Genomic DNA, 14,151 nt, shown 5'->3' on the forward strand with positions numbered 1-14,151 from the left:
ATTAAACATTCACAAAAGCGTACTCAAGGCAGTTAGGCAATAAAAATATAGCCCAAAAGTCTGTATTGATGCCTAATAGATAAAATTCAGTAATAAATATATTAAAACTACATAACCCTTCAGATTATATAGTAGTAAAATAAAATTTGGCAAAGGGGAAAATAGAAAAAAGAAAAATTCAGGATCTATTTTATGGGTGCTTCATGATAGAGTCATGGATACAGACTGATGGTTGCCAAAAGTTGGGGAGGGTGAGACTGGGTGGAAAAGGTGAAGGAATTAAGAAGTACAAATTGATAGCTACAAAATAGTCACAGGGATATAAAGTACAGTATAGGGAATATAGTCAATAATATTCTAGTGCCTATGTATGGTGCCAGGTGGGTACTGGAAATACTGGGGGAACACTCTGTAAAGTATATGAGTGTCTAACCTCTATGCTATACAACTAAAACTAATACAAAATAATACCGAATGTAAACTGTAATCGAAAAAAATGTTTAAAGAGTGAGTCATAGCTAATCACACACCGACACCCACAAAAACATACTCAAGGCAGGTATGGAAACAAAAATATAGCCCAGTCTTTTAAATCTCTCAACCCCACAGAAGGAGAGCTTCTGAAGAATTTCAGATATCAAAAGCAGCTCAGGCTTGCTCTACTTGCTAATTATTCTAAAAAACGAGCCAATCAGTAGGCATTTATTGAGCACCTGTCACAGAAACTCACTGTGCATTTTATATAACCAAATATACAGATGAGATATGCAGATATCTTTAAGTCCACCTTTAAAAGTAGTGTTTACTATGCCAGAAACTAAAGAGGGAAAATGTTATCTATAATCACACTGTTCCAAAGAGGCACAACTCAAAAATAAAGCATCCCAATCATCTTAATAATTCTATATTTAAGCTCGTTGTAAAAATTACTTACCCCCAAATTATAGGCTTCATAAGGCTGATAGACCCTAAATGCAAGCCATCATTTATGTCCCCCAATTTAAGCACAATTTAAACAATGTATCTTAAATTTAAACAATGTAAACAATGTGTATTAAAATTAACTGCAAAAAATTTAACTCTTAAGAAGCTAAATCATCAGATTCCCAAAAGAATCTAAAGAGTCTGGATAATATGTTGATAGATGCTTTATAATATTTAAACTGCAGAATGTCTGTCTACTGCATGGCTTAAACTTCAGACTTTGTAAATAATATCCAATAAACTTCACAATGGAAGTTTTAAATTAAGGAAGCTACTCACAACTTTCCTTACACTATTTTAATATAATGTTAATCACAAGCATAAAGATATCATAATTGTATACATGTACATAAATACAATGTAGAATTTAGATTTTAGAGATTTTTTAATATAATGTTCTTCATTTTAAAAAGGTCAGTGTACCTTGTATGTCAGATTCCCTATTAGGAAATTCAAGCAATGCAACCCTGTATAAAAGACACTCTAAACGTTCTATTAAGTCAATTTTATGATAGCAATAGTTTTCACTGGTTTTAAAGTTGGACTGTTTTTGGTCTGATGCTTACCCAGGCTGACTTACAATGGGAGACTCTGCAAAAAGTGCAAGACTATCTATGCAATCTAACTCCCAAACTCAGTGAATTCAGAGTCTTCACAGCTACCTACAGAAGTCTATCCTCAAAAAGGACTAGAGGAAGAATATGAGGTATATGCTATAGAACCATCCAATTGTAGGGTTAGACTGTCGTTTTATAAAAGACAACTGAGGTTATAGAAATAACCAACACAAAAATATTTAAACATTTAGGTTTTAAAATACTATTTTTATGTTTTATCTGCATAAGGTGGTTAGTTATTAACATAGAAGGACTAGGTAACAAAGGCTGAGTGAACAACAAGGAAGTGAAATTCTAAAATAACCCACTGCATTGCAATCAGTGCAGAGGCCCATATTATCTGCTCCTGAAAAGAGGGACTCATTCCTTTTAGATTTCAGGGCACCCCACAGGCATCTGTATAACCTCCTTATGATTTACAGCAGATCCCATGTCAGGGGTCAGCAAACACAGCCCACCACCTGTTTCGGTAAGTAAAGGTTTACTGGAACACAGCTACTAAACTTATTCACTTACTAATGTTTGTGGCTGTTTTTATGCTACAACAGCAATTGAGTCTAGCCTGTAATTCAGCCCTTTACAGAAAAAGTTTGCCCAACTCCTGCCCTATATCACACTGACTCAGTTACTTAGTTCAGTAAATACAACCCTAAATAGGGAACCTACAAAAATGGCTTCAGAAGAATAAATTATAAAGATCATATTACAAAGGAAGACCACCGAAGTTCAGAATATAAATTCTAAAAACTATTTAATTTTAGGAGATAAAGAAAAACTTAAGGCACAATCATATTAAAATATTGGTATTTTCCATTGTTCTCCAAAAAGAACATGTATCTTAAGTACAGGTAGATAAGTTCTCCCCCAGTTCTAAGGTCACCCATCACTCTGTTTTTTATGTATCTACCAGATAAGCTACAATCACTTTATATAGAAAATGTCAAAAAATAATTGGGATCAAATGGTAGTAGTGGTTTCAGGATTTCCTTTTTTAAACCTAAGCATCACAAGCATCTATCTCCAAAAGGCTTAAGCCAGCCTTTCCATAATATCAGACAAATCTCAAAGAACAATATAAGCTCAATAAATGTTACCTGACTGACACAGCCTAAAACTACAAAGTCATTTAATCATGATCTAAATCTAGGCATCCAATTGAATGTATCAAGGTCTTAGTGATCTTCTGAAAAGCTACTGTCTCTAATAAATCATTTAAATCCTTGAGGTTTCAGTCACAACAAAAATGGGCTCACCACCTTTTCTACATCATCAACCTCCTCACTCTGGTAGTCAGAAACAACATCCACAATCTCATCAATAGAATCATCGGTTTTCTCATTCTCATCTTCCTCGTCGTCTTCTTCCAAATCCCAAACACTGAAGTCGGCACTGCTTCTCCCACCCTTCTTCTCTTGCTTTGGTTGTGTCTGTTCTCTTGAGAGCAGTACATGATCCTGAAAATGTCCTTCACCTCGGCTCCCTTTTGTAGCTCTTCTAGGAACAATGGCAAAGGTTGCAGGACTAGAAATCCTACTCCAAGAATCACATTCAGTTTTTAAAACTCTGGTATTCTCAGTAGTTTCACTTTTCCCAAGTAAACCAGAGATGCATTGTTCTTGTTGAAACACATCTGAATTTTCCTGACAAGTCTTTGTTTCTTCAATTAACTGCTCATCTGCCTCTTTCTTGCATTCTTGTGAAGTTCCAATACATTTCTGGGTCAATGGGCCCTTCAGGTGTTTTCTCCATCTTTCCTTAAGACTGTCCATTAGAAAGTCTCCACATCCCTTCTCCTTGGCCTCTGACTGTGGATTAGATTGATGCTCCTCCACAACTATGCTCCCTGATAATTCAAGTTTACAGTCTTCCTTAGAGATAAGTGGAAATTTGTTTGATTTCTCCTCTGAACTGTCTAATCCTTTCTGCTGTTCCACTTTCACATTACCCAGTTTTTTAAGCTGCACATTACTTATACTTTGGACTGTCATATTATTGGCTCTTTCAGAAATGGTCTTAACTTCTAGAAGAGTCAGTTTTTCTTTAGAACTATTATGATTCTTAATCCCACCTTCATTAGCATCTTTACAGTCTTCACTTGTGAGTGACCCAGTGCTACAGGAGTGCCCAGAAGGTGTAACAGTTGCAGGACCTTCTTCTATCAGGGATTCTTCATCTAAATGATCACCCCCATCTTCCAAGGAATCATTCAGAGTTTCTTCTGAGGCAGTAGCTCCTGAGTTTTGCTTTATAGCATTAGCCTCAGAGTCTACAGCTTCTCCATCTGACTGTAGGGCCTTTGCCTTCTTAGTTTCCTGCTCTCTTTTTAAAAAGCATGTTCCATCTTTCTGGTCTGCATTCTGGGATTCTCTCTTCATCTGAAGAGAAGCAACATGTTGAAGAATGGAGCTGGGAACAGGCTTTTGTCCTGGGAGCTGCAACAAGGCAAAACTACCAGACTGGAGAGGAACGAGGCTGGCTGTACCAACAGGCTGCCCTCCTGAGCTATAGGTTATCTTGGTTTCAGAGCCTGTTTTATTTGCAAGGCTTTGTGGCTCAGGAGGGGAAATCCTCAGGGTCAATGTACCAGACTGAGACACAAAACTAGGTCCAGAAGAAAGCAATGATGGTGCCTGAGTGATGACATTCACTGCTGGAGAAGCCCCAACAGCTTGAATTACAGGACTCATAACAGAAAAAGTAGAGGATGAAGCAGTAGTTGGTGGAGTCTCTGAAGGCTTAGGAGTGGGTAACCGGATTCCCACCACAGACCCTGGTAAGAAAAAGAAAACATTAAATCACCACTGCCCATATCAAGACTTCCAAAGTATACTTTTCTTTTTGAACAGATGATTCTGAGAGACCAATCCTGGTGTATTAATATACTATATGGCCAAATAATTCAACCAAAGAAAAACTCATCAAAAGATCTCGTTTTATACCTGGGTTACGAAACATGACAGGCTGTAAGTTGGGTTGGGTATTAGAGCTTCGAAGCTGATGCAAAGGGAGGAGCTGAACAATCTGCCCATTAGGGTGCCTGAATAGGTTCATTCCACTTGGGCTCCTAATAGGCTGCAAGACCATCCGGTGTCCTGGAAGTTGTGTGTTTGAGACAGGTCTGACATTAGGAGAACCCTGCTGCACTGGAATCAACAACAATCGAGGTCCAGCACGTTTCACTGGGTTAGGAGAAACCTGTGGAGTAGCCACTGAAATTTGAGGGGCATTTTCTGAAAAACAGAAAATAGAAACATAGTATCAGAATTTCCCTTTAACACATGTAGGAAAAAAATTGTAAGATCTGACCATGCTACAAATAACTTCTAATCTGAATTATAAAGTTGTTGAAATCCTGTACCTCTATGATACACTATTTAGTAGTCCTATGGCTGAGAACAATTTATCTTAAAAGTATTAACCAGACACTGCAGAGCCTTACATTTAGACTGGAAAATAAAAAAAGCATCAACTGTCAAGAGGTGCCCTTAAAAAGACAATGCTGCCTAATGAAAAACATGGGCAGCCCTCTAAATCTGGATTATCATTAAAGCTAAAGAGGGGGGACTCTTTCCCCCTCCCCATGTGGGAGTCTGTGTTGTGAGATTCTTTCCCCCTCTCCACGTGGTACTCTGTACTTGTTCTTCAATAAATTTCAACCTTTGAAAAAAAAAAAAGAGATCATTCATGATAAATTCTCTTCTTCAACTTTAAAATTCAGGCTGTTAATATTTACTAGTCTTAAGACTTAGTTTCACAGGGCATGATCAAATAAGATAAAGTCAAAAACTAAAAGTCATAAAGTATAAAAAACTTCAAACTTCTTGGCTTTTAAAATTCACTGACAAATCAACAGTGTAAAAATTTGTGGAGCTCTAACTGGTTTGGCTCAGTGGATAGAGCGTCAGCCTTTGGACTGAAGGGTCCCAGGTTCAATTCCTGTCAAGGGCATGTTTCTTGGTTTCGGGCATATCCCCAGAGAGGGGTGTGCGGGAGGCAGCTGATCGATGTTTCTCTCTCATCAATGTTTCTAACTCTCTATCCCTCTCTCTTCCTCTCTGTAAAAAATCAATACAATATATTTTTTTAAATTTGTGGAAATTGTTTTTCACAAAGAAAAAAATGCATACCCCCCGCCCAAAAAAATAGAATGAAAGTAAGAGACATTGAAGAAACAGGGAAATAAAGCCTGGTTAGGAAGAGGCAAAAGATAGTTTTAAAACAAACAGAAAAGCAAAAGTTTAATGCAGAAGATGTGAATTGAGAGATTTAAAACCATTAATAGTACCTAGAGATGCACTTTAATGTTTGGAAGAGATATTTAGAAATACTAAAGACATAGGAAAAATAATACGAGTAATGTATAGATAGATTTCTGATCAAGGGGATGAAAAGGTAGGAATAATAATAATAAGCATAAATGAAACTGGTCTAATATTACCATTCAAATTAGGGAAATTACCTAACATTATTAATAAATCTTTTGTCACTAAATAGAAAAATCAACAAACCAACAATATTCAGATTTAATTTAACATATAATATCCCATCAGATAGGCATTCTGTCCATGAAACATCAAATTTCTAAAAGAAAGTCATATTCCTAACATTTACATGACAAATTACATATAGAAGATCCAGGACTTCTCTTGAAAACAAAATAAAACACAGAGAACAAACTAATTCTTAAAAAAAAAAAATAGTGTGCAATTTAAAAACATTCATGTATAGTATGTGAATTAAGAAACATATTAAAGCATTAATTTCCTGAACATTTCTATTTAAATTATGATCTGGAGAATGATTCAAAATTAAATTACTCTTACACATCAATGTCTCTCTCTCCTTCTCTCTGTCTTTCTCTCTCTCTCCCTCTCTCCTTTCCTCTCCTCTCCCACTGTTTCTAAAAAGAATATCCTTACTCCTCAGGTGAGGATTTAAAATGATATATATAAACAAACAAACTTAAAGCCTGGCTGGTATGGCTCAGTGGTTCGAGTGTCAGCCTGTGCACTGAAGGGTCATGGGTTTGATTCCTGGTCAAGGGCATATACCTAGATTTCAGGTTTGATGCCTGGCCCCAGTCAGGGCACCTGCATGTGGGAGGCAACCAATCAATGTGTCTCTCTCACATTGATGTTTCTCTCTCTCTCTTCCCCGCACCTTCCCTCTCTAAAATTCAGTGGAAGAAATATCCTTGGGTGAAAATTAACAAAAATAAACAAGCAAGCAAACTTAAATAATGAGTTGATTTAAATAAAAATATTAAGTCAATATAGTACAAAGGGGAATAAGAGCAAGATACATGAATATATAATCTGAGCGACTAAAATCCAAGAAACAATGAACTACAAAAAGCTAAATGACTTTATAGTTTCATGAGAGAATTAAAAATATAAAGAAAGGTTGGATTAGGAAACATGATTAGTTAAAACATGACAAGATATAAACCTTGAGATTCCATAGGAAATCAAAACAGCTTCATCAATAATGATCTCACTTCCAAAAATGAATATTAAACTAACAAATTTTATATGCTTATTAGGAGAAGCAGAAGACAAACACATTTAATATTGTGATTCACTTCTCCTTTCAATAGAATTTCAACTTATAAACAAAATCCAAGTCACTTCTTTCCTCAAATACCAGCAGTGATTTGGACCATGTCACTAATGGTAAAAATATTTAGTAGTAAAAGTATCACTAACCAAGAGAGAATTGCTGTTGGCTATTTATTTCCCCGTAAAGCCTGCAAAGTCTCTCACTCTTTTCCATAGAAAGTCCTCTCCAAGTACACTAAGAAAACTACTTACTTTAGTTGTTGAATTAGGATAGAAAATTACCAAAATGTGAGATATTCCTATTCCAAATTCCCTTAACCTAAGTCAACAAGAGAAAAATTTTAATTTTGACTAAAAAGTTGATAAGCATATAAAATATTAGTCCTAAGCAAAGAAATATGTCTTATTTCTATTTCAATCAGTTCATGTATAATAATTAAGTAGGAGAATAATGTCAGTTATATGGGAGTTGGACTGATTCACAAATGATTTTTACTAAGCAAGGGACCCAGAATTTTAACCTTCAGCAAGGACAAAGAAAAAGCCTTCAGCTTGGTTGCAGCATAGGTAGAAGCCTATAATCTTTCTTTTTTTTTTCAATGAAAAAAAATACACTACCCCACCCCTAAAAAGAGAGCACAGCCAAGGCTTTCCTCGTGTGCTTGCCTCAGAGATGTGCATCCCTAGCTCTCAGTACACAAAAGATTGCACTTTCTCCAGTGTCTACCTTAATGGCTGCTCTACTATTGGCTCAGAGCTCCACTCCCATATGTATCATTGCAGTATCCTTCATCCACCATTTCCATTCTAATGTTTGAGTATTTTTAATATCTTGAAGAAATCTCCAGCACCACTAAGTCATCTGTCAAAACTGTTCAATTTATGGCTAAGGTACCATTTATGGTTTTTATTAGTGCTCTATAACAAGGTTGCATAGATTTTCAGTGATTTGTCCTAACCCTACATTAACCATGGGCTCTCTTATTTTTAGTGTTCAGTTTTGCAGAATGCAAAGGTTTTCAGGAATACATGTATCATGTTACAGCAGAAACACCTACACGGTTACCCTGATATATCTATAATCCTATCACAAACCACAAAGTTATATGAACAGCTGTATAGTAAACCAGCTAGTTAACCTCTAGGCCTTACCTGGTCTCTGGCTCACTGGTGGATTCCCATCAATTCCTGAGAGTATAATGGGAACAGAGCCAAGAGATGAAGTTGGTGTGGTCACCATGGAGGAAGATGCAGCTGTGGTCACCACGACTATGGAGGTGGAAGCAGTGGAAGCAACAGGAAGAGTTATGGTTGGAGATGCCACCAAAGACTTAGGAAAAGCAACTGAAGTCACGGGGGTAGTTATCCCAGTTGTTTTGATAAGGTTCACAGTGCCTGTAGATTGGGTAGATGTTACAGGAGTGCTGGTATTAGTTTCAGAGACCTCAACAACCCCTGCAGTGGTGGCACCAGAAGGATAAGTAGTTTCTTTAGTTCCCACGTCAGACATAGCAGTCTTAGGTGTCACAGCAGTAACATTCTCTAAAAACACTTGAGGGGTGGTAGTAGTGACAGCAGCAGTCACAGGGCTGCACACCTGAACTGCCTCAGAAGAAACCACAGGTGTGACGACCATTACTGGAGAAGGTCTGATACTGAACTTCTGTGGCCCTGTTAGGGGTTGGGGTGTGCTAACTCCAGGTATCTTCTGCTGCAGGGCTCCAACTTTACTCATCACAAACTGTGTGAACACACCACCAGGAGAGGGTCGTGCCGCTGCAAATAAAAATTTGCAGGTCAAAAATCTTCAGTTCTCATATTTTATCCTCTTAGTGATTGTGTTTATCAACATTTATTGTGTGCACCACTGGGTCCACTTCTTACGGGTACTACCTACCTACAATATACATGTCAATTTCCATACACAGAAATCAAAACACTTCCCTCAGCCCAACCTTTAAAATCTAACAAGAAAGGAATTAAAATTCGGTGTTCCTACTATAAATCTTTTGTCTGCGCAATATAGCCATATTGCCAGGACACGAAAAAGACACTACAGCTGTCCTGGCCATGTGGCTCAGTTAGTTGGAGTATTGTCCTATACACCAAAAGGCTGTGGGTCTGATTCCTTGTCAGGGCACATGCCTAGGATGGGAGTTCAATCTCCAGTAGGGGTGTGTACGACAGGCAACCAATAGATGTTTCTCACATCGATGCCTCTCTCTCTAACTCTCTAAAAATCAGTGAAAATGTTCCAATCCTCAGGTGAGGATTGAAAATAAGTTTTAAAATTAAAATAAAAGATAATACAGCAGCACACAACTTCAAACAGATAAAGATCCCCCACCCACAACTCTAATTTAAAAATTATTTCCACCACTTCTTCCTAACCCAGCACCTCCACCTCTTTATTGCAATCCTCTTATAAGACAGTTAGATTTACTGTCTTATTTTTAACATGTATGAAAACATTTTTCATGAGAGGACAGAATAGGACTGTTTATTTTTTAAATCACCACTACGTTATAAAAAAAGAGATAAAATGGGTTCCTTTTAAGGCATACAATGCCTATCCCTCCATCTTCACATAACTCCAGCATTCAGCCAGAGACTTCAATTTCCTATTAGAGGAAAAAAATATAGTAATAGACAATTTTACTTAACATTCCTAAATAGATTTGAAACAACAAAAAGAAATTCAATAAACCAATTGTATATACTCTCAATGCTAAAACACAAAGGCTTTCAAGAGAGTAATTTATTACAGACTCTAGCACTAAAGTTAAGCAAAAGATTTTCATTCAGAGAACACGGATGATAGAATAATGTTCCCGAAATTATGTTTTCCAAGAGCCTTCTATACTTTAAGCCTATACAAACTCAACCCACTTTGATTCTGCTACCTCTATTGTTTAACAAGTTCAAGGAACACACATATGATTGGTACCAATAACACCAGTCCTCATAGAAGAAATATTAAATTAGGGAAAAGTATTTAAGACTATGTATTCTCCTTTTAAATATAAAATTAAAAACAAAATTTAAAGCCTACATTTTTTTCTGCATTAATAAAAGTCTGGGCAATAACTGTAAAACTAACAAGTTCAATTCATCTAGTATTATACGTCATCAGAGGCATTCCCAAAATATTTGAGCAAGACAGACATTGAGAATAATTTTCACAACCCCCATACTATATCCACAGACCAAGAAGCAAGTCCAAGTTCCAAAACATATATACAGCACAACTTACCAATTGGTCTTTTTGCCGGGACAAATGCCTTCAGATTCTTCTCAGGGTGATTTGTTGCAGTGCCGGAGGAGGATGCCATTTTGGAATTGGATGTTGAAGGCAACAGGGTACGTGGTTTCCTGGATGCAGCCACCTTGGCATTGGATGCTACCTTGGAGATGACAGTACTGAGGGTTGAGAGGTCCAGGACTGAGGGTCGCAACCTGCCTGTGATATAAGCAGCTAGCCTATTGGCTGGATGCAATGCCCCCATCTGTCCCAATAGCAACTTAGCCTGCGGGTAACTCTTACCATTAACCTGAAACAAGTGGCAAAGAGAAATTCTGTAAAGATAAAATTCTCTTGCTAACTCATCTCCCTTGACAGGGGTTTCATTTTTACAAGGTTTTAAAAATCTATTTTTCAGATTTAAAGGGAAAAAGAAATGGGCTTTTCCCATTTGGTATAATCTGAGTAATCAGGAGGTGGGAAAAAAAAATACTATTATCTAATATTCTGAACTAATCTCATCCTTCATTTTGGTAACTGGGAAACAGAGAATCTTAGCAACTCATCATATCTGCATCACAGAAATGTGAAAGATATGTCAAATCTAAGCAATCATCCAATTGTTTTACTTGTCAATAAGCAATTCTGATTAAGTTATTAACAATCACCAGCAAAAATGACTAAAAGTATTCTCCAGATTTTCTGACAAGACTAGAAGGCATAATGAAGCCCTCTCACAAGGGTCCTTATAAGCTACCCTTCACAACATTTGGGAACTATACAGTGAGTCTACTTTAACCTGTCACAAAGTAACCTCAGTTTTCTAAAAACTCAACTTTGAAGATATTGTCTTCATCTCTTGGATAAAACTTGCGGTTGGCTCAAAATAAATGCTAGTAGAAACTCATTGTAATTTTTAAAATAGTCACTAAATTGTCAGGAGAAAGTAAATCAATGAATGAAGATTTTTTTCTATTGCCTGACTTGACAGACTGCCTATTTGGGGCAGCAGGGAAGTTTTTCTTAAAAGAAAGAAAAACAAAAACCTCCCAAGTTTCTTACCCATATTTTCTAAGTCATATTGCTGGATGACTAAAGAAGATATCCTTTTTGTCCCTCCTTTACATCATTTAAAAGGAGGAGGGGGTAGAGGGAGTTGGAAAAACTCAAACTCTCCAAACTAATAGGGAATTGGTGAGGAGGATCACTACAGCAACCCATTCTCTCTCCAAGGACACAAAACGTAATTACTCTTTGCAACTTAGGTAAAATTGTGATTATTCCTAGACAATTGTGATTATTCCTAGAAATATCTATGCCTACGTTGGTACAAAAAAATGTGATCTTTCTATCCTAAAGTAAACTTTGCTGTGTTCTTCAGGCTCTGTGGAGTCCAGATCAGATATCCGTAATCTGCTCCTTTGAGAGACTTGCTCTAAAGAATACTCAGCAGCTTCCCCAAAAGCCCACAGTGGCCTGACTGCTTATGCAAATTCACATTTTATGATGGCTTTCTGAGTCCTAGACAGAAGAGAACACAAAATTTCTATGCCTGTATTTCAGGGAGTCTAGTCTCTCTAGAAATGATTTCAGAAAAGTCTTGGCTCTCAAAGTATTTATCAATAAATGCAATAAAGAGAAAACCCTGCTCTCCTCATTATTAAAGAAGTAAGAAATACCAACAGAAGCAGTATATAGGACCACCAAGAATAAACTGCAATAAAAAGTTTTTAACTAAGTAGATCATCCATATTGTTATTGGAATAGTCCTTAGCCCAGAGAAGTGGTCAAGCTAATACAGTCAAGTAACCTTAGCAACAATGTCAGACACTTCTACACATTTGCTATGCTGATATAAAAGTGCATTTAATGTCTCTGAGCAAGAGGAGAAAACCTTTTTGACTATGACTAAGTTTTAATTCAGAACTTCTCTTTCCAAAGGCTTTTCTACATGCTAGGGCAACTTTACTAATATAATCTGCCTGAATTACTGAACAGTAAGGATAGAGATATTTGTACTACAACAATGATTATACTGACAAAAACCCTATGAATTATATTTTAAAAAAGTACTTAAGCAAGCAAATTGTGGCTCATTTAAAAAACTTTTATGATTTGAATAACACCTTACTTAAGTTTTCTCCAAGTTTCCAAACACATACTGCCTACTTTATAATCAATTTGATCTCATTTTATTTTGAAAGCTTTCTTCTAATAATAATCTCAAGAACTAAACTGAATCCCTTACTATCCTTGCTTGGTTGCCAAAGTATCACTAGAACCAGACAATGAAGTTTAAGAGGAGAAACTTTCTGAGGAGACGAGGGTCTACATTTGTTCATAAGTGTGACAAAAATTCACTCTAGGTATGCTTCTAACCTAGACCTATTATAAAAAGAGATAATGATTTTGTCACTCAGTTCCCAGGCAATGTGAAAACAAGTTATATAAGGCCCCCAGAGGGCTCTGAAAAATAAAGATGTTACCTAAATACAAAAAAGTGCTACACCCAGATTAAAGATAATTCTCACCTGGATAAGCCCAGATGTGCTTGAACTGGGTTTACGTTTATAGGCCACAAGTTTCCCTGCAGGAGAAAGCCCTGCATAAAAGGGCAGACCTTTGCCTCCATGTAATCTCTCCCTCACTGAATCCAGGGCATCTGTCTGCACAGAAGAGATATCATCCATTTTCCCAGGGGATAATGGACCATCAGGAGTCTCTGATCCAGATTTCTCAGCCATATCATCTTGGTCTTGACATGATGGCATAGAGATTTTCACACGAGAAGAATAAACAGGGGGGCTCTTCTCACCCCGGCTCTTTCGCTGAGAAGCCAACTCAATGATGAAGCTGCCCACCTTAAGTGATTGTGGCATGTTGCTATTGATGTGCTGGGATAAGATGCTCAATATCTTGTTCCGATCCTCCTCCCAGTTGCAGTCTGAGATGATTTCTATCAGTTTGGTGGGACCACCAGGTGACCTCTGATGCACATAGGAGGTAGAAGAGGATTCCCCTTCATTACAGGAAGACTTCCAGCTCTTTTCTGATAAGAAATTGAAAGATATTTGTGCATCAAAGCAATTTAAACTCTACTTTGAAAGATTTTTACTTTCTCTAAGTCCTCAGAAAAGTACCAGGGGTATAGAAATTCAACAGTTGCCCAATGTCCCATTCCCATGTATTTTCAGTGGTAACATAACACTCATAACTTGGGAATTTTCCAGGAAAAAGATGCCAGAGAATCAGATTATAATAGTCCTCACTCTCCTGCTAACTAGGCTTTCTAATAAAAAGGAAATAGTCCTACTTAATACTGTTCTAAAAACCCATACCTATTACATGAAAAAGTATTACCTTGCTAACAAATGACCTATAAGCAAGGTTAAAGCTTATTCGGTACTTGCCGGGGTCCAACCCCAGCGGGTCCAGGGGTCCCCAAAGGTGTGGACGGAGTCGGCGAAGAAGGAACGATACAGAGATAGCGTTCAGTTGATCATCATAGCCGGGTTCGCTTGTCAGGGTCTCCAGCCAGGTTCTGTACAGGTACTCCAGTCAGGTTCAGTGTCCAGGTTCCAGTCAGGTTCTCCTGCCAATCTCTGTAGTCAGGTTCAGTCCAGGATCCCTTGCCATGTTCTCCCGCTAGGCTCTGTCTCTAGGCTCCGAGGCCAGTCCCTCTCCAGGATCCTCCAGCATGCTCTCTCCAGTGAAGTTCTTCTGTCTCTAGAGAATGTTCTGTGTAGGTTCT

At 37.4% G+C, this 14,151-nt stretch overlaps 1 protein-coding gene across 29 annotated transcripts in view; it reads right to left on the reverse strand.

The window, feature by feature from the left end:
- Window positions 1-14,151, reverse strand: part of MGA (MAX dimerization protein MGA) — a 136,123-nt gene that overhangs the window by 22,293 nt on the left and 99,679 nt on the right. For 9 of the 29 annotated variants that reach the window (XM_059704652.1, XM_059704749.1, XM_059704646.1 and 6 more), the window contains 5 exons: window positions 12,932-13,449; window positions 10,413-10,710; window positions 8,312-8,935; window positions 4,541-4,831; window positions 2,855-4,371 (listed from right to left, as the gene is read on the reverse strand). In XM_059704652.1, the coding sequence (XP_059560635.1) occupies window positions 2,855-4,371; window positions 4,541-4,831; window positions 8,312-8,935; window positions 10,413-10,710; window positions 12,932-13,449 (3,248 nt within the window). Of the gene's footprint in view, window positions 1-2,854; window positions 4,372-4,540; window positions 4,832-8,311; window positions 8,936-8,969; window positions 9,781-10,412; window positions 10,711-12,931; window positions 13,450-14,151 lie in introns of those variants that run through there. The other 20 variants (XM_059704726.1, XM_059704708.1, XM_059704689.1 and 17 more) reach the window with 20 other exon arrangements.

Source organism: Myotis daubentonii, chromosome 1 (assembly GCF_963259705.1).
Source record: "Myotis daubentonii chromosome 1, mMyoDau2.1, whole genome shotgun sequence".
NCBI lineage: Eukaryota > Metazoa > Chordata > Mammalia > Chiroptera > Vespertilionidae > Myotis > Myotis daubentonii.